The 26,065-nt window shown below is 38.2% G+C and overlaps 1 protein-coding gene across 1 annotated transcript in view; it reads right to left on the bottom strand.

The window, feature by feature from the left end:
- The window catches only part of Ascc3 (activating signal cointegrator 1 complex subunit 3), a 269,368-nt gene that overhangs the window by 19,252 nt on the left and 224,051 nt on the right, over positions 1–26,065 (bottom strand). The window contains exon 37 of the mRNA XM_052163239.1: positions 21,032–21,256. Coding sequence (XP_052019199.1) covers positions 21,032–21,256 — 225 coding nt within the window. The remainder of the gene's footprint in view (positions 1–21,031; positions 21,257–26,065) is intronic.

Raw genomic sequence — 26,065 nt, 5'->3', positions numbered from 1 at the left:
TAACATAATGATAATTTTCTCTTATTGGATTTTAAAAGATTTATTTCATCCAGAATGAAAGAAAATTACATTATTGTAGAGAAAAGAAGTTAATAGAGAAGTAACATGGGAATGCAAATCACTACAGAAAGCTCCTAAGACCAAAGAAAGTTTCACAGTTAAGGAGTGACTTTCACATTAAGACAGGCAAGGAGAGAATAGAAAGACAGACTAGTTCATGCAGTATCCTCAATGACAGTATGAATAAGAAAAAGACAAGATAGTGTGTAAGTGTTAAAGAACTTTGAATAATTATAGATTTTGGCTATTAATAACATAAGTATCAGCTTATTAATTATAACAAATATACTGCACTGACATATGTAAGATGTTAGTACAAGAGGAATAGTATTCTCAGGATATCTAGTGAATCTTTGCAACCCTTCTTAGAAATCACCACTCAAGGATTAACCAGGCCTGATTTTGCTTAGCTTGACTAGATTTAGTACAGGCAGAGCAAGAAGGTTTTAGAAAATCTTCTTGAAAATATGAACTATTCTTAAATTAAAAAACCGATGAAAGAAAAAAAAAAAGCACAAACAAGCATAACTGAAAATCAGTATAGGACCTTGTTCAAACTTGAGCTGTTAAGACTGTGAGCAAACACACTGCTTAGCTCACAAGCTCCTGGGAGGTTTGCAAGGGTGGGAAGACCCCCGAGAATAGCCTTCTGGAGAGACAGGCACACTCATTTAAAGGAGCAGGTCATGTGAAGTAAGGATACAATATTTTATCAATAATTAAAACAGTGAAACTACATTTATAAGATCTTTTCTCAATAGCAACAGTTGTTCATAGTAACTTTCCCCTGCACTTTGACCCCTAGAAGGTTAGCATTCAGGAAGCTCAGCTGCTGTCTAACAAACTTAATTAATCAAAAAGTCATTTCCGAGCTGTAACTATGAGTAAAAGCGCTTCAAGTGTTCCGGCAAGCCTACAAGTTAATCAAAATGCTAATGCAGTACAAATTAAAGTTGTGATTAACATTTCACAGTAGCTGCTTAAGTGAATTGATCACACAAATGGGTTAAGCATTACTCATTTCCTAAAGCCCCAACCGGGAAAAGGGTTGTTATGTGGGTGTGAGGAGAGGACCTGGGGATGGAACAATCCTTCAGACAGCATGCCACTGTCAATAAGCCACTGCGGAACTGCCATATAAAAGCTTACAGGTACACCCAGGAGGAAACAGCCTTCAGATTTTATTTTAGTCCCCAAAGGGAGGCTGGTTGGAGCGTCACAGGAGTAAATAAAGGTGGTATTAGACACCTTTATTTACACATTCAAATTAAATAGACATTAGTACTATTTTGGCAAGTGTTAAGCTCCCACTGGCTCTGCTCCATCCCTAGTAAGGATGATGCTTTGTTTTAGGTGCTTTTGGTCACTGTAATGAAGAGTTAAGATGTAGCTGTGACCACCTGGACTGAGTGTCCATTGCACTGTGGATATTTTTATTTGGAAGAATAAATGATTAAGTTTATGTAGACTGATCTGCTTTAAATCCTTTAGCCAGTCTTCAGCTAGCTTCTGTAGCAAGAAGGGCCTCTTGGGCTGTCTGGCCAAGAAAGCAGCCTGAATGAATCCTGGCCTTCTTTGAGTTTCATAAGGTTACATTAAAATATTTTTAGCACACAGACTATACCTGTTGACAGTTCACAATTTGGTAGCAGAAAATCTTTTAAGTTGTGGGAACACACACACACACACACACACACACACACACACACACAACCTACTCTAACATCTCCTATTAAAGAACTAGAAAGAAAAAAAAACCAGAAATATTTATTTTGTTTGTGATGAATGGATATCTCCTACAAAGCCACACTGAGAATTAGTCATCTTCCCAGTTAGCAATGTTACAACTATCAGAAATTCCCAGTATACCTTAGACATGAAACCTGATATCATCTGGCATAGACCTTCAAACAAGACATATTGTTTACCTATGATCCACTTATCTTACTTTTATCAAAATGATCTGTTGAGATCTTCTGAAACTTACTGTGCTACCTACTTAAAGAAAATCTCATTTTGTCTAATTAGAAGCATTTAACATTTGAAAGGATTTAACTAAGAATACATCAAATTCACCTAACATTTGCAATATCAAAACATTCTTACAAGTATTGTATTAAGGATTACACCAAGTACTTCTTTTTTAAACTTGGTAATACCTGGACTACTCTCACTGCTAATTGTTCTTGGCTCTACAAAGACTAACCACCATTCATTCAGGTGACAGCAAAGGTTTTCAAAGCATTCCCAGCCACCATGCCCACTCTAGTGGGCAGTAGGTAAACACACTCACCTTCCTCTATGGTGCTTGATTCTTTGGGAACCAAGTATTTTTACAATTAACCTTCACAAACTGGAAATCATTTGCTAATGAACTAATGAAATCCAGACCCAGTACGTTAATAGTTATACTAATTTTTTATTTAAAAGATAGGTTTTTTTTTTTTCCTTCACGTTTTCCCCTTTTTTACTTGGCTATTTTTTCACGTTTCCCCCACTGAATGTAACTTGGCTATTTTATTCTCTTATCATATTTCTAAGATATGGAGATACACTTGCAGAAACATGTACAGTATTTATAGATTAGCATACTTTAAAAACAGAGTGAAGCTGGCGATGTAGCACAGTTGATAGTGCACTGGCTGTCGGAGAGCAGAGGTTCTAAGTTTGACCCACTGCAACCTCTAACTATGGATTAGTGGAGGCACATAAGCCTGCAATGCAATCCTTGCTGTTCCTGAGGTGGAAACTAAAGAATCGGGGCTTCAGGCTCATACCTAGACTTAAGTCATCTCTATGAGCTACATTAGAGCAAAAAAGAAAAAAAGAAAAAAACAAAAAAACAAAAACCAACCTGAGGATGAACTGTTCTGCTTTCAGAATTAATGTGTGTTATAGAAAATACACTGATATTCCAGATGAATTTGAGAATTGCTCTTTCTAGCTCTATGAAGAACTGGGTTGGGATTTTTATGGGGATAGCATTGAATCTGTACATTACCTTTGGCAAGATGGCCATTTTAACTATATTAATCCTGCCAATCCATGAGCATGGAAGATTTTTCCATTTTCTGAGATCTTCTTCGATTTCCTTCTTCAGAGATCTGAAGTTCTTGTCTTTCACTTGTTTGGTTAGAGTCACCCCAAGATACTTTATGCTGTTTGTAGCTATTGTGAAAGGAGTCATTTCCCTAATTTCTTTCTCAGTCTGCTTGTCCTTTGAGTATATGAAGGCTACTGATTTGCTTGCGTTAATTTTGTAGCCAGCCACTTTGCTGAAGTTGTTTATCAGCTGCTGGAGTTCTCTAGTAGAGTTTTTGGGTCACTTAAGTATACTATCATGTCATCTGCAAACAGTGATAGTTTGACTTCTTCCTTTCCAATTTGTATCCCTTTGACTTGCTTATGTTGTCTAACTACTCTAGCTAGGACTTCAAGAACTATATTGAAAAGATATGGAGAGAGGGGGCAGCTTTGTCTAGTCCCTGATTTTTGTGGGACTGCTTCAAGTTTCTCTCCATTTAGTTTGATGTTGGCTACCGGTTTGCTGTATATTGCTTTTACTATGTTTAGGTATGGGCCTTGAATTCCTGTCCTTTACAAGACTTTTAGCATGAAAGGATGCTGAATTTTGTCAAATGCTTTTTCAGCATCTAATGAAATGATCATGTGGGTTTCTTTTCTTTGAGTTTGTTTATGTAGTGGATTGCATTGATGGATTTCCTTATATTGAACCATCCCTGCATCCCTGGGATGAAGCATACTTGATCATGGTGGATGATCGTTCTGATGTGTTCTTGGATTCGGTGGGCAAGCAGGTGTTGGCAAGGATGTGGAGAAAGAGGAACACTCCTCCACTGCTTGTGGGATTGCAAGATGGTGCAACCACTTTGGAAATCAGTCTGGCAGTTCCTCAGAAAACTGGGCATGACGCTTCCTGAGGACCCTGTTATACCACTCCTGGGCATATACCCAGAGGATTCTTCAGCATGCAATAAGGACACATGCTCCACTATGTTCATAGCAGCCCTATTTGTAGTAGCCAGAAGCTGGAAACAACACAGGTGTCCTTCAGCGGAGGAATGGATACAAAAAATGTGGTATATTTACACAATGGAGTACTATTCAGCCATTAGAAACAATGAATTCATGAAATCCTTAGACAAATGGATGGAGCTGGAGAACATCATACTAAGTGAGGTAACCCAGTCTCAAAAGATCAATCATGGTATGCACTCACTGATAAGTGGATATTAGCCTAGAAACTTTGAGTACCCAAGACATAATCCGCATATTAAATAATGTCCAAAAAGAATGGAGGAGTGGGCCCTGGTTCTGGAAAGACTCAGTGCAAGAGTATAGGGTAATTCCAGAACAGGGAAGTGGGAAGGGGTGGATGGAAGAATAGGGGGATGGAAGAGGGCTTATGGGACTTGCGGGGAGTGGGGACCCAGAAAAGGGGAAATCATTTGAAATGTAAATAAAAAATATAACAGTAAAAAAATAAAGAAAATACACTGAATCATGTGATATGTAGCAGACACTTATCTTATCAGAAGTTGTTATTAAATAAGTTAAAGTATTATTTTGAGCTTTAGGCTAACAACTTTATCAATGAATTTTGAAATTTTCTTTTGGCAAACTCAAGAAACTTAATTAAGAGAAAAGTATGCCATTCAAATACATTTTTTTTTTAATCTAAAGACAGATCTAGCACAAGATCCAGCTATACCACTCTTGGGCATATAGTACATTCTACTACAGAGCTATCTATTCATCCACATCCATTAATGCTCTATTCTTAATAGCCTAGATATCCATAAACTGACAAGTGGATAATAAACATCTAGTAATTTTCACAGTGGAATTATTATTTAGCAATTAGGAACAAAATTATGAAATATGCAAGTAAATGGATGAAAGCTGAAATAATAATTATCATGAGTAGCCCAGATCGACAGAGAAACATTACATATGTTTTTTTTTAAATATTTTTATTTTCTATATTCTTTGTTTATATATGGTTTTTTATGTGTGGATGTTAGATTTTAAGCTTTAGATATTGGTGTTTTATTCACTGAATTTTGTAGTTAGTAAGGTATCAAAGAGGAGATCTTCCAAAGAATAGAAAATAGACAATAGTATGATAAAGGGATAAAGGAAAAGTTAGAATATGAGGATTAACTGAAGAGGGTAATGGGAGGGCAGGGTAGAGTGAATATGGGGATGGTCAACTTAATTAAAGGTCTTTTGAAAAGCCACATGTAACACATATTGTAGAAAGTTTCTTATAGAATATATGCTATATATGGAATTTAAATGTATTAATCTTATAATGGGGCAAGAATGCCCCAACTAGATACCATATACTACCAAATAAAACTTCTAGTTCTAGGAATTGGCTATTTCTTTTTGAATCATTGTCCAAAGGGGTCCTTAGACCTCTAACAAAACATCACAGCTTATTGACAATGCTTGCTGGTTACTTTCCACAACCTGATGGTACGACCCTACTGAAGACACCACTCATACATTCAAACACAGAAAAACTGAGCTGGTGCCCAATTAGAAACTTCACTCTTACTGACTAACATTCATAGTGCTGGAAGTTGATACACATTATATTGAAAGATAAGCATAAATCCAAATCTTGCTTTCCTGGTGTGTAAATCTTCCATGCTCTTGGATTGGCCCAATTAATATAGTACAAATGGCCATCTTGCCAAAAGGAATATACAGATTCAATGCAATCCCCATCAAAATAACGACACAATTCTTCATAGAATTAGAAAGAGCAATTCTCAAATTTATCTGGAATAACAAAAAACCCAGGATAGCTAACACTATCCTCAACAGTAAAAGAACTTCTGGGGGGAATCAGTATCCTTGACCTCAAGCAGTACTACAGAGCAATAGTGTTAAAAACTGCATGGTATTGGTACAGTTACAGGCAGGTAGATCAATGGAATAGAACTGAAGACTCAGAAATGAACCCACACACCTATGGTAACTTGATCTTTGGCAAAGGTGCTACAACCATCCAGGGGAAAAAAGCCTTTCAACAAATGGTGCTGGTTCAACTGGAGGTCAGCATACAGAAGAATGCAAACTGATCCTTTCTTATTTCCTTGTACTAAGCTCAAGTCCAAGTGGATCAAGGACCTCCACATAAAACCAGACACATTGAAACTATTAGAAAAGAAACTGGGTAAGACCCTTGAGGACATGGACACAGGGGAAAATTTCCTGAACAAAACACCAATAGCTTATGCTCTAAGATCAAGAATTGACAAATGGGACTTCATAAAATTACAAAGTTTCTGTAAGGCAAATGACAATGTCAAAAGAACAAAAACAGCAACCAACAAATTGGGAAAAGATCTTCACCAACCCTACTGTCCGACAGAGGGCTTATATCCAGTATGTACAAAGAACTCAAAATGGTAGACTCCAGAGAGCCAAATAACCCCACTGAAAAATGGGGTACAGAGCTAAACAAAGAATTTTCACTTGAGGAATATCAAATGGCGGAGAAGCACCTAAAGAAATGCTCAACATTCTTAGTCATCAGGGAAATGCAAATCAAAACAACCCTGAGATTGTGTGTTTCACCTCACAGCAGTCAGAATGGCTATGATCAAAAACTCAGGAGAAAACAGGTGCTGGCGAAGATGTGGAGAAAGAGGAATACTCCTCCACTGCTGGTGGGGTTGCAAGCTGGTACTACCACTCTGGAAATCAGTCTGGCAGTTCCTCAGAAATCTTGGCATGATACTACTGGAGGACCCTGCTATACCATTCCTGTGCATATACCCAGAGGATTCCCATGCCTCCTATCAGATCACTATGGAGTAAAAGTGGTCTTCAATAGCAACAAAAACAAGAGAAAGCCAACAGACACATGGAAACTGAACAATACTCTACTCAATGATACCTTGGTCAAGGAAGAAATAAAGAAAGAAATCAAAGACATTTTAGAATTTAATGAAAATGAAGACACAACATACCCAAATCTATGGGACACAATGAAAGCAGTGCTAAGAGGAAAACTCATAGCCCTGTGTGCCTCCAAAAAGGAAATGGAGAGAGCATACACTAGTAGCTTAACAGCACACCAGAAAGCCCTGAAACAAAAAGCAGCTAATTCACCCAGGAGGAATAGAAAACAGGAAATCATCAAACTCAGCGCTGAAATCAATCAAGTAGAAACAAAGAGAACCATACAAAGAATCAACAAAACCAGGAGCTGGTTCTTTGAGAAAATCAACAAGATAGATTAACCCTTAGCCAGACTAACTAAAGGGCATAGAGACAGTATCCAGATTAACAAAATTAGAAATGAAAAGGGAGATATAAAAACAGAAACTGAGGAAATTCAATACCAAACACCAAAATTAAATCAGGATCAAATAGATCATCTAAACAGTCCCATAACCCCTAAAGATATAAATAAAAGGGGTCGTAAAAAGTCTCCCAACCAAAAAAAAGCACAGGAGCAGATGGCTTCAGTGCCAAATTCTATCAGACCTTCAATGAAGACCTAACACCAATACTTTTCAAATTATCCCCCAAAATAGAAACAGAAGGAACACTACCCAACTCATTCTACAAAGCCACAATTATGCCGATACCAAAACCACACAAAGATCCAACAAAGAAAGAGAACTTCAGGCCAGTTTCCCTTATGAATATCAATGCAAGAATACTAAATAACATTCTTGCCCACCGAATTCAAGAATACATCAAAACAATCATCCACCATGATCAAGTAGGTTTCATCTCAGGGATGCAGGGATGGTTCAATATAAGGAAATTGATCAATGCAATCCACTACATAAACAAACTCAAAAAAAAAAAAAACCCACATGATCATTTCATTAGATGCTGAAAAAGCATTTGACAAAATTCAGCATGCTTTCATGCTAAAAGTCTTGGAAAGAACAGGAATTCAAGGTCCATACCTAAACATAGTTAAAGCAATATACAGCAAACTGGTAGACGACATCAAACTAAATGGAGAGAAACTTAAAGCAATCTCACTAAAATCAAAGAGGCATTAGACAAAACTGCCCTCTCTCTTCATATATTTTCAATATAGTACTTGAAGTTCTAGCTAGAGCTATTTGACAACATAAGGAGGTCAAAGGGATACAAATTGGAAAGGAAGAAGTTAAATTATCACTATTGTCAGATGATATGATAGTCTACTTAAGTGACCCGAAAAACTCCACCAGAGAACTCCTACAGCTGATAAACAACTTCACCAAAATGGCTGGTTATAAAATCAACTCAAACAAATCAGTTGCCTTCCTAAACTCAAAGGATAAGCAGGCTGAGAAAGGAGTTAGGGACACCCTTCACAATAGCCACAAACTGTATGAAGTATCTTGGTGTGACTCTAACCAAAGAAATGAAAGATCTGTATGACAAGAACTTCAGGTTTCTGAAGAAAAAAATGGAAGAAGACCTCAGAAAATAGAAAAATCTGCCATGCACATGGATTGGGAGGATTAATATAGTTAAAATGGCCATCTTGCCAAAAGCAATCTACAGATTCAATGCAATCCCCATCAAAATCCCCACTCAGTTCTTCATAGTTAGAAAAAGCAATTTTCAAATTCATCTGGAATAACAAAAAACCCAGGATAGCTAAAACTATTCTCAACAGTAAAAGAACTTCTGGGGGAATCAGTATCCTGGATCTCAAGCAGCACTACAGAGAAATAATGTTAAAAACTGCATGGTTTTGGTACAGTGACGGGCGGGTAGATCAATGGAACAGGATTGAAGAACCAAAAATGAACCCACACACATATGGTCACTTGACCTTTGACAAAGGAGCTGAAAACATCTAGTGGAAAAAAGATAGCCTTTTCAACAAACAGTGCTGGCTCAACTGGAGGCCAGCATGCAGAAGAATGCGAATTGATCCATTCTTATCTCCTTGTACTAAGCTCAACTCCAAGTGGATCAAGGACCTCTGCATAAAACCAGACACACTGAAACTAATAGAAAAGAAACTGGGGAAAACTCTTGAGGACTTGGGCACCGAGGAAAAGTTCCTCAACAGAACACCACTAGCTTATGCTCTAGATCAAGAATTGACAAATGAGACCTGATAAAATTACAAAGTTTCTGTAAGGCAAAGGACACTGTCAAAAGGACAAAACAGCAACCAACAAATTGGGAAAAGATCTTCACCAACCCTACATCTGAGAGAGGCCTAATATCCAATATATACAAAGATCTCAAGAAGTTAGACCCCAGGGAAACAAATAACCCTATTAAAAAATGGGGTACAGATCTAAAGAATTTTCTCCTGAAGAAATCGGGATGGCCGAGAAGTACCTTAAGAAATGCTCAACATCATTAGTCATTAGAAAAATACAAATCAAAACAACCCTGAGATTTCACCTCACATCAGTCAGAATGGCTAAGGTTAAAAACTCAGGAGACAGCAGGTTTTGGTGAGAATGTGGAGAAAGAGGAACACTCCTCCACTGCTGGTGGGACTGCAAGATGGTACAACCACTTTGGAAGTCAGTGTGGCAGTTCCTCAGAAAACTGTACATGACACTTCTGGAGGACCCTGCTATACCTCTCCTGGGCATATACTCAGAGGATTCCCCGGCATGCAATAAGGAAACATGCTCCACTATGTTCATAGCAGCCCTATTTATGATAGCCAGAAGCTGGAAAGAACCTAGATGTCCTTCAACGGAGGAATACATACAGAAAATGTGGTATAAATACACTATGAAATACTACTCAGCTATTAAAAACAATGAACTCATGAAATTCTTAGACAAATGGGTGGAACTGGAGAATGTCATCCTGAGTGAGGCGACCCAGTCACAAAAGAACACACATGGTATGCACTCACTGATAAGTGGATATTAGCCTAGAAGCTCAGAATACCCAAGACACAATAAACATATCAAATTGAAGAAGGAAGGAGAGGGCCCTGGTCCTGGAAAGGCTCAGTGCAGCAGTGTAGGGGAATACCAGAACAGGGAAGGGGTGGATTGGGGAACAGGGGGAGGGAAGAGGGCTTAGGGGACTTTCGGGGTGGCGGGATCCAGGAAAGAGAAAATCATTTGAAATGTAAATAAAGAATATATCGAATAAAAAATGAAAAAAAGAAAGATAAACATTATCATTTATCTCACCTAGCTATGAACCCTAACAAGCTACAACAGTGATTTGCATGCAAGAGATATTCACTCAAACCATAGTGACACAACTCCTAATCCTTGCTATACCCATAGGGCAGAGTAAGCTGAATTCTCCTCAGAAAAGCTTCTTACATCTGATGGCAATTACCATAGTGATCTACAATTGAACAACACTCACAGAGTGAAACACTTTGCACTACTCAGTCCTAAATGGGATTTCTGTATCACATCCTGCCCCTCTCAAGGTTTAGATATCTATCAGGTGATTGAAAGGTCTTAAGAGCCAGAAGTGGTAGATGACCAACCCTAAAGAAACAGTATTTTCCAAAAACAACTTGTTTGCTTCTCATATGAATTCACAGGCACTATGACAGCACAAGAATTGCATAAATTCAAACTAAAGAAAATCCCAGCATGGAGAAGGGGAAATAGGCATAAAGTCCCCATCTCTAATCAAGAAGCTGTTGACAACTGATATCTTCCAGGAGGGGCAAAATCAGTTTTCTTCAATCATGTGACCCTGAGTACATCAACTATAACCCAGAGCAAGACCCATGCTCAAGAACAGTTCTTAATATCACTTACTACATTTTATAGCTAAGTTGATCAAGAACAGGATTTCAAAGGTGAGGAGGCCAGGGCCAACTGGTTTCATAATTATATAATTTAGAAATTAGAATTGTTTAAGCTATTTTTGAAAAATGGAATATATATATAGCAATTTTTTACTTTTGTTGAAATTGATAAAAATGGAAACGTCCATAATAGTAAAATCCCTCCAACTCAATAAAAAACAAATTTGCACACATATAGAATGACCTTAATACATTATTTTTAACTGAATATGATAAAAGCAAGGCTGATTATAATTTCTGGCGTCAATGTCTATCATTGCAATTCTATTTGCCTTTCCCATGGCAGTGTTAATCCAGGCTTTGATTTTTATAATCTAAAGGATGGCACAAATAGAAGATATGCTTCTATGAAACAAAAGGAAATTGAAGAGGTAGCTTACAATATTAAGATTGAGAAGACCAAGTTACACCTATTTCCTTGAGCCTTGAAGTTGTTTTACTTTATATTTATTAGGAAGGTTGAACTAGTGATATTTTGACAGAGATGAAAATGGCTAAGCAACAGGCCAGCAGAAGAGACTGACAGTAGGAATTAAGTCCTGGCACTAAGTCCAAACCACAGACTGCATGATCATGTTCAGGTGCCACGTGAGCAGCAACATAATGTTTAAAAAAGCCAGAAGGGCTAGAGCTTGGAAAATGGCTTGAATCAATGCTTTTTAACAGAGTAGCAATCATGGATCAAACAAAAAGAATGAAAAATTAGAATTGCTAACCAACCTGACTAGTGAATGTTCCTTCCCTTTCCTGGTTTACTTTTATCACACTATTGCAAAATAATTGCAAGAATGATAAGAATCAGGGTAAGAAGCTGGGGAGGAGTTACTAGGTGAGTTCTAGAAGTCTAAGTCAAACATTTAAGACCAGGAAAACTACTCATTTGTAGTAAAGGAAAACTACAGACACAGCAGGTAACTCTAATATACTAAGGAATTTGAAATGAAGGAATATTGTCAAGGTACTATAAATTGTGCTTGTAAAAATAACAAATGATATAAATTATTAAATAAAAGGCCATAAAATAACATGATAAAAATTAATAAAAATATCTAGGCAAGTATGCATCTCTCTGTGTATAAGTTTGTATAAGAACACAACTCTCAGTAAGGCTGAAAGTATGTCAGGTTCATTTAGAGACCAAGAACCGAAGCTAATACATTTTTATTAATGATCAACAGGTATTTCATAGATGATAAAAAGAGATATACATTTAAAAAAGGGAGTAAAACTACAAATAATTCTTGGTGTAGGATTGTAAGTTGGTGTATGTAATGATAAATATAGATGTTTTGTTCACGCCCAGAAGGACAAATATTCATAGATATTTGTATGACCATCCTTACAGTTCTCTTATCTTCTTTATAGAAAGGGCTGAGGGAGTACAGCAAGCACCTAGATTTCAGACTAAAGCACAAGATACAATAGCAGGAAAATGTAAAATAATCAGATAGCATCTTGAGTGGCTTTTCCCAGTCAAATTGGGATATTCTGAAAAACAAATAATGACAGCAAACATCTTACTTAAAAGAATATCACAAGTACTTTGGGGGTATACTTGTTTAAACTTGTAAGAAATGGAAGTAGAAGTATAATTTCAGAATGATGGAACAAGAAGACAAGAGTATTAACTGTATTAGTATTATACAATTAGGTATCTCCAATAGATGTTGAAAACAATACATGTACATCCAAAGGATCTCCACCATAAGGACACTTGCTCAATCATGTTCACTGTTGCTCTATTCATAAGGGAAACAAACTGGAAACAAGCTAGATATTCCTCAACCAAAGAATGGATAAAGAAATTGTGGTAGATATACAAAATGGAGTATTACTCAGCTATCAAAAACAATAATATCATGAAAATTTCAGGCAAATGGATGGAACTAGAAAGATCATTCTGAGTGAAAGACCAACATGGTATACATTCACTTATAAGTGAATATTTGCCATAAAGTAAGTGTTATAATCCATGAAGCCAAAGAAGCTAAGCCACTTGGAAGGCTCAAAGGGAGACACTGAACTCACTGAGAATGGGAAACAGAACAGAAATTGTAGGTGGATGTGGGGCGTGAACTGGGTGGTGTGGATATGGGATCAGGTGAGGATGAAGAGAGAAAGTACTGGAAGAAACAATTGGAATCAGGGGTGTGGGTGACATCTTTGGGATGAACTAGAAACCTAGGGCAAGTATAGCATAATATCATTAACGATGTCAGGGGTAGGCTCCCTCTCATTACATGGGTCTCAAACTCGACCAGTAATTGGTTGGCTACCTCCTCAATTTCTGCTCCATACCCCTGTCTATTTAGTAAGCAGGACAAATTGTTGGTCTAAGATTTTTGTGGCTGTGTTGATGTCCCAATCATTCTACTAAAGCCTTAGCTGGTAATAGGAGATGGCTGATTCAGGCTCCATGTTCCTCCTTGCTACGAATTTTAGCTAAGATCACCACATAGATTCCTGAGGAGCTTAGTATAATCATCATCATTGATGATGAGAAGTTTCACTCAGCCACTAATGGAAACAGATGCAGAGACCACTAGCCAAATATTAGGTGGAGCTTGGTAGTCCTGCAGAAGAGGGAGAGGAAGGAGTGTAGGAGCCAGAGAGGTCAAGGACACTACAAGAAAACCCAGAGTCAACTAACCTGGGTCCACAGTGGTTCACAGAGATTGACCCGCCAACCAGGGAGCTTCAGCAGGGCTGACCTAGGCCCTCTGCACATGTTACAGCTGTGTAGCTTGGTCTTCATGTGCGACTCCCAATAGCGGCAGCAGGGGCTGCCTCTGGCTCTGTTACCTCTCTTTCAGACCTGTTCCCCCTACTGGGCTACCTGGTATAGCCTCACGAAGAGGATGTGTCTAGTCTACTGGGTTGCTTTGTATAGCCTCACTAAGAGGATGTGTCTAGTCTACTGGGCTGCCTTGTATAACCTCACTAAGAGGATGTGTCTAGTCTACTGGGCTGCCTTTGTATGGCCTCACTAAGAGGATGTGTCGAGTCTTACTGCAGCTTGATATGCCAGGGCTGGTGGATATCCGTGGGAAGACTTCCCGTTTTCTGAAGAGAAATGGAGGAAGATACTTGCAATGTGCTAGCCATTCACATAGAGGTAGTGAGAGGCCAGTGCCTGGAGGGAAGAGAGGAGGAGGGAATAAGAGAAGAGAGGGGAGGAGAGAGAGAGGGAGGCTCAGCAGAGGAGAGGAGTGGAGGAGAAAGAGAGATGTGGATATCCAGATGGCTTCAGATGTATTTCTGTTGCTTTGGAGAGGTTAGAGATACTGGGATACGACTTTATCATTGTAAATTGGCATTATGTAATTGGGAGTTTCATATTCATAAAAATATTTGGTTAACTAAGTTTAAGAGTCATGTTTTACCAGGTATTTGGATGAAGAGTGAGACCCGCCAGGTGCAGAGGCCTAGTGGGACAGAACACTTTATTATTAATTTACCCACTACAAGAGTGGATGCAGGGGATGGGGGGAGGATTGGGAGTAGTGGAGGGAGGGGAAACTGATGTTGGGATGTAAAATAACTAAATTAATTAATTAAAAAAGGAAAACAATACATGAGTGGGACATGGTGGTACATGCTTTTAATTCCAGCACTCAGGAGGTAGAGGCAGGAATATCTCTGTGAGTCTGAGGTCAGTCTGGTCTACAAAGCAAGTTCCAGGACTGCCAGTTTTTCTATATAGAAAAACCCCATTTCAAAAACATCTACAACAACAATAACAACAACAACAACAACAACGACGACGACGACGACAACAAACCCCCAAACACAAAACCCAGCAGAATATTCATTTTTTTTTTTAAATTTGATTTTTCAAGACAGGGTTTCTCTGTATAGCCCTGGCTGTCCTGGAATTCACTCTGTAGACCAGGCTGGCCTTGAACTCATCCACCTGCCTCTGCCTCCAAACAGCAGGATATTCATAAGCACAACTTCCTAAAGATATTTATTAAAACAAACAAACAAACAAAGCTTCAGAGTGTGGAGGGTGATGAGTTTCTATCATCAGTAATGGATGCATTTGTGTAATGAACTTCCTGAATGTGATTCACTAACAGGGCCAAACATCTCTCTCTGTTGGGAACAGAACATTCTATGGAACTTGAATGCAAATGCAATCAAAAGGAAGCATTCACTTGGCAAGCTCAAACGTTGGGGCATTACAAATTTATGGCTAAGACAGCCAAGGACCCTGAGGGAAGAAAACAGATGAAATGTGGGTTCCTAGACGAAAACAGAATTATTTGGCTGAATATGCAAAAGGAAAGATTTATTAAATTGGTTATGTAAGATAAACTTTATACATGATATTCAGATGAATACTGTGATGTTAACTAATTTATTTGCAAAAATAAAAATTTACTTTAGCTAGAAAGATGGCTTAGTGGTTAAGAGCATTGACGGCCCTTCCAGAGGTCCTGAGTTTAATTCCCAGCAACTACATGGTGGCTCACAACCATCCGTAATGGGATTCGATGCCCTCTTCTGGTGTGTCTGAAGACAGCTACAGTATTAAATAAATAAATAAATCTTTAAAAAGACTTTACTTCATTTTTGTACCTTTCATGCAGCCTTCCTGACCCCAGCGTTCATGAACTGTCATTGTGGAAAGGATAAAGAAATGTTATAGCAAACACAAATGAGTGCCCAGGACCACAGCAGAAAACTCAGCACTTTAACCCTGTGAAGTGTGACTAACGAGGAATGGTAAATCATCTTCCTAGAGAGGCCAATCACGTGTTACCTACAAAAGTGTGCTCAAAACACTAATGTGTTAAGAGCTTCATTCTCTCTGAATTACTGATATCTGGTGCTTACTCTATGTTACATGGTAACTGTTTTTGACTAATAAAAACGTGATAGGTGTGCTGTTATATGCTTTTAATTCTAGGAGGCAGAAGGAGGTTGAGGCAGAGGCAGAGTTCAAGGCCAGTCTGGACTACATGGAAAGTTCCAGGATAGCCAGGGTTAGAGACTGTCCCTGTCTCAAAGCAAAAACAGCAGCAGCAACAACACAACAAAAAAGCCCAATCAAAGAATGAAAGATTACAAGTTTTAAAAAATCATAAAGAAAAAAAAAAGCACAATAAACCTGATATCCAGATATGGATGCTGTAAAGTCTCCCAGTGGAGCCATCTTAGATACTTTCCTAGAAGTAGCAACATATTTTCCATATATGTGGAACTATTACAAATTGTAATTATAGGAAAGGTCCTAAGCTATTTTTGAATTTTTACCGTTTTAAATAATGTCCTTGCACTAATATCCTCAGGTAGACTTAATGTACCTTTAAAAACACTCTTTTTTTTTTCTTCTCAAGACAGGGTTTCTCTGTGTAGCCCTGGCTGTCCTGGAACTCACTATGTAGACCAGGCTGGCCTTGAACTCAGAAATCCGCCTGCCTATGCCTCCCAAGTGTTGGGATTAAAGGCATACGTCACCATTGCCGGGCTTAAAAACACTTTTAAAAATCACAAAAATGTTTAAAAATGTAAAATGTAGAATGTTAAGATCTCTTATAATTCAATTTTGTCACCAGTGTACTTCATCAAAACCTACTCTCCTGTGGTTTTCCTTAGTCAAGAGTAGCTTCTTTCTTCCAGCTGCTCTGGAGAAGCCCGGAATCACCCTCAGTTTCTCATGCCTGCTAAAAACTCCTCGCTACTTACTTCCTGTCATTCAGCCAGCTCTTAAAAAAAAAAGCGTTTAACTAATCCCATGCCTCCTATCTGATCACTATGGAGTAAAAGTGGTCTTCAATAGCAACAGAAACAACAGAAAACCCACATACACGTGGAAACTGAACAATACTCTACTCAATGATACCTTGGTCAAGGAAGAAATAAAGAAAGAAATTAAAGACTTTTTAGAACACAATGAAAATGAAAACACAACATACCCAAATCTATGGGACACAATGAAAGCAGTGCTAAGAGGAAAACTCATAGCCCTGAGTGCCTCCAAAAAGAAAATGGAGAGAGCATACATTACCAGCTTAATGACACACCTGAAAGCCCTAGAACAAAAAGAAGCTATTTCGCCCAGGAGGAGTAGAAGGCAGGAAATCATCAAACTCAGGGCTGAAATCAATCAAGTAGAAACAAAGAGAACCATACAAAAAAATCAACAAAACCAGGAGCTGGTTCTTTGAGAAAATCAACAAGATAGATAAACCCTTAGCCAGACTGACCAAAGGGCACAGAGAAAGTATCCAAATTAACAAACTTAGAAATGAAAAGGGAGATATAACAACGGAAACTGAGGAAATCCAAAAAATCATCAGATCCTACTACAAGAGCCTGTACTCAACACAACTGGAGAATCTGGAGGAAATGGACAATTTCCTTGACAGATACCAAATACCAAAATTAAATCAGGACCAACTAGACCATCTGAACAGTCCCATAAAGCCTAAAGAAATAGAAGGAGTCATAGAAAGTCTTCCAACCAAAAAAAGCACAGGACCAGATGGTTTCAGTGCAGAATTCTACCAGACCTTCAAAGAAGAGTTAACACCAATACTCTTCAAACTATTCCACAAAATAGAAACAGAAGGAACACTACCCAATTCCTTCTACGAAGCCACAATTACGCTGATACCAAAGCCACACAAAGATCCAACAAAGAAAGAGAACTTCAGACCAATTTCCCTTATGAACATCGATGCAAAAATACTCAATAAAATTCTTGCCAACCGAATCCAAGAACACATCAAAACGATCATCCACCATGATCAAGTAGGCTTTATCCCGGGAATGCAGGGTTGGTTCAATATACGGAAATCCATCAATACAATCCACTACATAAACAAACTCAAAGAACAAAACCACATGGTCATTTCATTGGATGCTGAAAAAGCATTTGACAAAATTCAGCATCCCTTCATGCTTAAAGTCTTGGAGAGAACAGGAATTCAAGGCCCATACCTAAACATAGTAAAAGCAATATACAGCAAACCGGTAGCCAGCATCAAACTAAATGGAGAGAAACTTGAAGCAATCCCACTGAAATCAGGGACCAGACAAGGCTGCCCCCTTTCTCCTTATCTTTTCAATATTGTACTTGAGGTACTAGCTCGGGCAATTCGACAACATAAGGAGGTCAAAGGGATACAAATTGGAAAGGAAGAAGTCAAACTATCATTATTTGCAGACGACATGATCGTCTACCTAAGTGACCCAAAGAACTCCACTAGAGAGCTCCTACAGCTGATAAACAACTTCAGCAAAGTGGCAGGTTATAAAATCAACTCAAGCAAATCAGTGGCCTTCCTATACTCAAAGGATAAGCAGGCTGAGAAAGAAATTAGGGAAATGACCCCCTTCACAATAGACTCAAACAGTATAAAGTATCTTGGGGTGACTCTTACCAAACATGTGAAAGATCTGTATGACAAGAACTTCAAGACTCTGAAGAAGGAAATGGAAGAAGACCTCAAAAAATGGGAAAACCTCCCATGCTCATGGATCGGTAGAATCAATATAGTTAAAATGGCCATTTTGCCTAAAGCACTATACAGATTCAATGCAATACCCATCAAAATCCCAACTCAATTCTTCACAGAGTTAGAAAGAGCAATTATCAAATTCATCTGGAACAACAAAAAACCCAGGATAGCTAAAACTATTCTCAGCAACAAAAGAAAATCTGGGGGAATCAGTATCCCTGACCTCAAGCAATACTACAGAGCAATAGTGTTAAAAACTGCATGGTATTGGTACAGTGACAGACAGGAGGATCAATGGAACAGGATTGAAGATCCAGAAATGAACCCACACACCTATGGCCACTTGATCCTCGACAAAGAGGCTGAAAACATCCAATGGAAAAAAGATAGCCTTTTCAACAAATGGTACTGGTTCAACTGGAGGTCAGCATGCAGAAGAATGTGAATTGATCCATCCTTGTCTCCTTGTACTAAGCTCAAATCCAAATGGATCAAGGACCTCCACATAAAGCCAGACACTCTGAAGCTAATAGAAAAGAAACTGGGGAAGACCCTTGAGGACATCGGTACAGGGAGAAAGTTTCTGAACAGAACACCAATAGCGTATGCTCTAAGAGCAAGAATTGACAAATGGGACCTCATAAAATTACAAAGTTTCTGTAAGGCAAAGAACACCATCAAGAGGACAAATCGGCAACCAACAAATTGGGAAAAGATCTTCACCAATCCTACATCAGATAGAGGGCTAATATCCAATATATATAAAGAACTCAAGAAGTTAGACTCCAGAAAACCAAACAACCCTATTAAAAAATGGGGTACAGAGTTAAACAAAGAATTCTCACCTGAAGAACTTCGGATGGCAGAGAAGCATCTTAAAAAATGCTCAACTTCATTAGTCATTAGGGAAATGCAAATCAAAACAACCCTAAGATTTCATCTTACACCAGTCAGAATGGCTAAGATTAAAAATTCAGGAGACAGCAGGTGTTGGAGAGGGTGTGGAGAAAGAGGAACACTCCTCCACTGCTGGTGGGGTTGCAAATTGGTACAACCACTCTGGAAATCAGTCTGGCGGTTCCTCCGAAAACTGGGCACCTCACTTCCAGAAGATCCTGCTATACCACTCCTGGGCATATACCCAGAAGACTCCCCACCATGTAATAAGGATACATGCTCTACTATGTTCATAGCAGCCCTATTTATAATTGCCAGATGCTGGAAAGAACCCAGGTATCCCTCAACAGAAGAGTGGATGCAAAAAATGTGGTATATCTACACAATGGAGTACTATTCAGCCATTAGAAACAATGAATTCATGAAATTCTTAGGCAAATGGATGGAGCTAGAGAATATCATACTCAGTGAGGTAACCCAGACTCAAAAGGTGAATCATGGTATGCACTCACTAATAAGTGGATATTAACCTAGAAAACTGGAATACCCAAAACATAATCCACACATCAAATGAGGTACAAGAAGAAAGGAGGAGTGGCCCCTGGTTCTGGAAAGACTTAGTGAAACAGTATTCAGCAAAACCAGAACGGGGAAGTGGGAAGGGGTGGATGGGAGGACAGGGGAAGAGAAGGGGGCTTATGGGACTTTCGGGGAGTGGGGGGGCTAGAAAAGGGGAAATCATTTGAAATGTAAATAAATTATATCAAATAAAAAAAAATTAAAAAAAAAAAGCGTTTAAAGAACCATTAAGGATCCAACCAATCCCCATCCATCACAGCTATCGTATGGATTCTTCACTGATGGGGTTTTAGATTCTAATGCGTACAATGACATCAAAACCCTGTTAGAATACTCTTCCTTTTAAACTGCATTACATCAGGAACAGGTTTTCTTCAGATATATCAATAATACTGACAACATTACAATGAATACTTTATATTGAATACAAAAGGAGATAAATAGGTCTAGGTGATCATTTATTACTTTGGATATTGTAACATTTTATAAAATGTAAAACAGGGCCATACTTTTCACTATTATTATGGTGACATGAGACTATTACTATTATCTTCAAATGAAGTATTAAATATGAGAAGACTGATAGGTATTACTGACATCACTAATGATGTTCCTATACTTTTCTTCATTAAGCAATTCTACCTCTTCTTGCACCATTTATAACCATCTCTTTTCACCGTTTTTCAGTAGTCATTTTGATTTTTTTCTTTTTCTTTTTTTTTTTTGACATGTTGACTTCCAACTCAAGACTCTCCTGTTGTCTCTGCTACCTAAGTGCTGGGATGCATAGATGACAGAGGCCTTAATTTACATTTTTAACTGACAGTCTTTGCCATCTTGAGATATAAAAGTATTAATTCTTCTATTTTATTACCATATGTTCAATGAATATACATGTTCCTGGTACATACTTCTCCTTTAATACATTCTGGTTAAATGTGACTGAAACTGGCTTTCCAGTTGTTTTGTTTTGCTGAGACAAGGCTTCTTTATATAATAGTCCGAGATGTCCTGAAACTTGCTTTCTAGACCAGGCTGGCCTCATAGATATCTGCCTACCTCTACCTCCTAAGTGCTGGCTTTATAATGTTTTTATATTTGCTTTTTCTTAGAAAAGTATTGATTTGATTCACCTGGTGGTTTCTCAACAATGTTAGCATAAAAACATCTTAAATGTAATAATATTAAAATATAGACATCAGAAAGACTGTCATACCTGACATACTCTGAGAGCTTGGTCTAAGACTGTTTTAGTATCAGTATCATAATCCGGGCAGGGCAGCATGGCTCGGCTGAGATGTGCCTGAAGCAAGAGATGGGCTTTGGTGTGAGGGCTGTCGAATGAATGAGGATTTAGCGCAATGGGAAGACATTTGGCCAATTCATTATTCGTATGGTCCTCATTGTGTCTTACTGGCAAGTCTGTGTATTCTTCTGCATCCTGTAAAACAAGACAAATTTCAACTTAATAAAAGATAACATAATAATTTATATGCTTTTCAGTGATATTATTTTGTGGTCTGAGAACTGAACCCAGAGCACTGCACATGACAGGCAAGCACTGTACCTCTGAGCCACATCCCTGGCTGTGATTAATACACTTTACTTGTTCATGTTAAAACACGGTCTATAAAATCCCTAAGTAACCATATCTCTTCAAATCTTGTTTTAATATTATTTAATAATAACAACTAAAAGATAATAACATACAATATATTCACAATCCATGAGTACTCGCTTGTTTTTAAAAGGTCAACAAAATTAATATAATTTGTAGGTTGGGTCTTTTCATTAGTTTCTCAATTTCCTTTAGATTTAACATTTTTGTCTGAGATATCCATTTCTCTTACCTTGTCTTCAAGAACTGATGTCTTTCAATCTGTTGGTGAGGCTTATCTCTTGAGATTTTTTGTACAACTTGTTGAGTTTTTAATTTCCAGTTTTATTTCAGTTTGGCTTTCCGTTAGTTAATTCTATTTCTTTACTAAATTTTATTTTGACATCTTGTTTTCATTAATTCATTTAATTATTTTCACTGCCTTCACAAAGTTATTTATTAACGTTCATTTTAAGGCCTTTGGATATATTCATAAAAGCTATTTTGAAGAACTTCGGATGGCGGAGAAGCATCTTAAAAAATGCTCAACTTCATTAGTCATTAGGGAAATGCAAATCAAAACAACCCTAAGATTTCATCTTACACCAGTCAGAATGGCTAAGATTAAAAATTCAGGAGACAGCAGGTGTTGGAGAGGGTGCGGAGAAAGAGGAACACTCCTCCACTGCTGGTGGGGTTGCAAATTGGTACAACCACTCTGGAAATCAGTCTGGCGGTTCCTCCGAAAACTGGGCACCTCACTTCCAGAAGATCCTACTATACCACTCCTGGGCATATACCCAGAGGATTCCCCACCATGGTATGCACTCACTAATAAGTGGTTATTAACCTAGAAAGAGAAGGGGGCTTACGGGACTTTCGGGGAGTGGGGGGGGGGCTAGAAAAGGGGAAATCATTTGAAATGTAAATAAATTATATCGAATAAAAAAAAAAGAATGGAAAAAAAAAAAGAAAAAAAAAAGCTATTTTGAAGTCCTTGTGTTGTGCTTCAGCTAAATTGCTTTTCTTAGAGCATGTTTCAATAGGGATGTTAGTTTATGGAGGAGGGATATTATCTTGGTTGTTTCATGGTGTAGTTATCTGGTCTTGTCTTAGCTGGGGTAGGCACTTTGTACCTACCCAACTAAGCTACCCCAATTTGGCAAGGTGTAGAACAGAAGAATGGTACTTGGTTTTCGGTATTGGAGTCACTTTGTGCTTTAGAGTTCAGATTCCAGAAGTCCTTGATCAGTGTAATGGGTCAGGTAGTAGTAGGCTAGCTGGTGGGTGAAAACTCTAGAGGTTTCTTAAGCAGGACTTGAGGCCCTTTTTGAGGCAGAACTAGGGGTACTGTGGGTCTGGTCATACATTGTGTCCATAGAAACTGAAGGAAGATTTCCAAATTCTTTTAACAAAGCCACTATTACCCTCACAGCAACATACAGTAATAAAAACAGCACATATGCCACGCGCCTGCACGCGCCTGCACACGCGCGCGCGCGCGCACACACACACACACACACACACACACACACACACACACACACACACACAGACAAGTTGACCAGTGGAATTAATTAAATAATAAGGCATAAATGCACACACGTATGATTACCTGTCTTTTTAATAGAGGCCATAAATACACACCAAAAAAAAAAGCTTCTTTAATAAAATGGTGCAAATGGATGGAGCTGGAGAACATCATACTAAGTGAGGTAACCCAGTCTCAAAAGATGAATCATGGTATGCACTCACTAATAAGTGGATATTAACCTAGAAAACTGGAATACCCAAAACATAATCCACACAACAAATGAGGTACAAGAAGAATGGAGGAGTGGCCCCTGGTTCTGGAAAGACTCAGTGAAGCAGTATAGAGCAAAATCAGAACAGGGAAGTGGGAAGAGTTGGGTGGGAAAACGGGGAGGGAAGGGGACTGATGGGACTTTCGGGGAGTGGGGGTCGAGAAAAGGGGAAATCATTTGAAATGGAAATAAATATATCAATAAATTAAAAAAAATAAAACGGTGGTATTAAAATTGAATGGCTGCAGGTAGATAAATCCAAAGAGATCCATACTTGTCACCCTGCAGAAACTAAATTCCTCAACGACTTCAACACAAACCAGATACACTAAACCTGACAGAAGAGAAAGCAGCGGAATAGCCTTGAATGCACTGGCATAGGAGAAGTGTTTCTGAACAGAACACGGCTAGCATAGGCAGGCACTAAGATCAACAATTAAACAGTACTTCATGAAGCTGAAAAGCTTCTGCACAGCAAAGGACAACATCATTCCTACAAAGTGGGAGCTTATAGACTGAAAAAAGAATTTTTTTAAAAATTAACTATATACATCAAATAGAGGGCTAATATCCAAAATACATAACCAACTCAAAAAATTAGGTATCAAGAAAACAAATAACTACATTATAAAATGGGGCACAGATCTAAACTGAAAATTCTCAATAGAGGAAACACAAATGATTGAGATACTGTTACAGATATATCCAACACCCTTAGCAACCAGGGAAATGCAAATTAAAACTATTTTGAGATTTTATCTTACAACTGTGAGAATGGCTAACAGCTATAAAACAATGACAGCTCAGGCTGGCCCTCATCCACTGCTGGTGGGAATGCAGACTTGTACAGCTATTATAGCAATCCTGTGGTGGGTCCTTAGGAAGAAGGGCATTGATGTGACTCAAGATCCAGTTACCATTCTGGGCATATACCCTAAGGATGCTTGATTTTACCACAGAGAAATTTCTCAACACTGTTCACTATGGTTTTACTCATAGCAGTCAGAAACTGGAAATAGCTAAGATGTCCCTTAACAGAAAAATGGATAAGGAAAATGTAATACATTTATACAATGGAGCATTACTTAGCCATGAAAAAATGAAATGACGAAATCCATAGGAAAATGGATTGAACGAGAAAAACTTGAGTGAGGTATCTTATACCCACAAAAACAAATATGGTATCTGTCTGCTTACATGTAAATATTAGTTAAGTTAATGATAACCCTAATTGGGCTGCCTTATTGGGTCTCAGTGGAAGAGGATATGCCGAGCCCTGGAGAGACTTGATGTGCCAGGATAGGGAGATACCCAGAGGAAGGAGGATGCACCCAGTCAGAGAGTAGAGAAGGGGATAGGGTGGGGTAGGGAAGGGCTATGAGAAGTGGAGATAGGGAGGATAGGGGGCAGTGATTGGAATGCAAAAGGAATAAAGAAAATTAATAAAAAAGAAAAATATTTGAATACCAGACAAATTTATAAGGGATGATAAAAATCTTGACCAGCATGCAAAGGGTTATAATTATAATCTTTCTGAAAAAGAGTCATATTCTGTGAAATCTTTTCACACACCTGTCACATGACTAAGTCTCTCCCCCCCCCCCTTTAACCAGTAAGACCAAGATAGAACCATTTCAAAGACTTCTATGTAGAAACTGACAACATCATTGACAGGTGAAGAGGTAAACATTTATGTTCTACTAGATGCAAATTTTTAGTATTTAATGAAAAAAATTAACCAACAATATATAATTATGCTAAGTTTAAAAGGCAGGATCCTTTCCAAAGAGCATTATATCCTAGGATTTCACTTACATAGTGCCTGAGTAAATACAAACTAATCTAATGTGACAGAAAGCACTGTGGAGACTTGTCAGAAGTAGGTTTGGGGAGGCTAATGTTCACATACATGGGAGTAAGATAATGTTTGTTTTGAAACTGTGTATTTCTACTTATGAAATTTGACAGAATGATGAGACAGCATTATTATTTGGAATTCAATAGTATCATACAATTAATACAAGTATTCTATTAGCTATGTGTCAGTACACAATATGTATTCAACTACTGACACACAGTATCTATGTATGATATATTTTCCATTTAAAAATTTCATTTTCTTTCTTCCTTTCTTTCTTCCTTTCTTTCTTCCTTCCTTCCTTCCTTCCTTCCTTCCTTCCTTCCTTCCTTCCTTCCTTCCTTCCTTCCTTCCTTTCTTTCTTTCTTTCTTTCTTTCTTTCTTCTTCTTTTTTTTTTTTTTTGAGACAGGGTTTCTCTGTGTAGCCCTGTCTGCCCTGGAACTCACTCTGTAGACCAAGCTGGTCTCAAATTCAGAAGTCTACCTGCCTGTGCCTCCCAAGTGCTGGGATTAAAGGTGTGCACCACCAGTGCCTGGCAAAAATTTTATTTTCTATTCAAATAAAAAAATCATGTGTGTGTATGTCTTTATGAGCATATGTTACCACAGGTAGTCGCAGGATCCCTTGGAGGCCAGATGAGGGTATTGGATGCTGGAGCTGGAGCTAAACCTGGTTCTGAATCCTATGATTTGGGTGCTGTGAACTAAACTTAGGTCCTTTGGAAGAGCAGCAGGTGCTGGGAACTAATGAGCCATCTCTTCAACTCCCAATATTTTATACATGATCGACAATACTCTACCATTACTACATGCCAACTGCATATTATATAGGAGTGCAGTGGACTGGCTTCCTGCTTCACAAAAGGTCTGTCAGATATTCTGCGTCAGAAAGCTGAAGATAGATGATCCAACATTATATAAATTATTAGGGGTTGTCCAGGTGGTCAGCTCTTTCTCTCATTTTATATTTTTGGAAACTTCATCCTTGTG

This window comes from Apodemus sylvaticus, chromosome 19, assembly GCF_947179515.1.
Source record: "Apodemus sylvaticus chromosome 19, mApoSyl1.1, whole genome shotgun sequence".
Taxonomy (NCBI): domain Eukaryota; kingdom Metazoa; phylum Chordata; class Mammalia; order Rodentia; family Muridae; genus Apodemus; species Apodemus sylvaticus.
The sequence above is the reverse complement of the archived record's forward strand: the minus strand, read 5'-3'. Positions and strand labels throughout refer to the sequence as shown.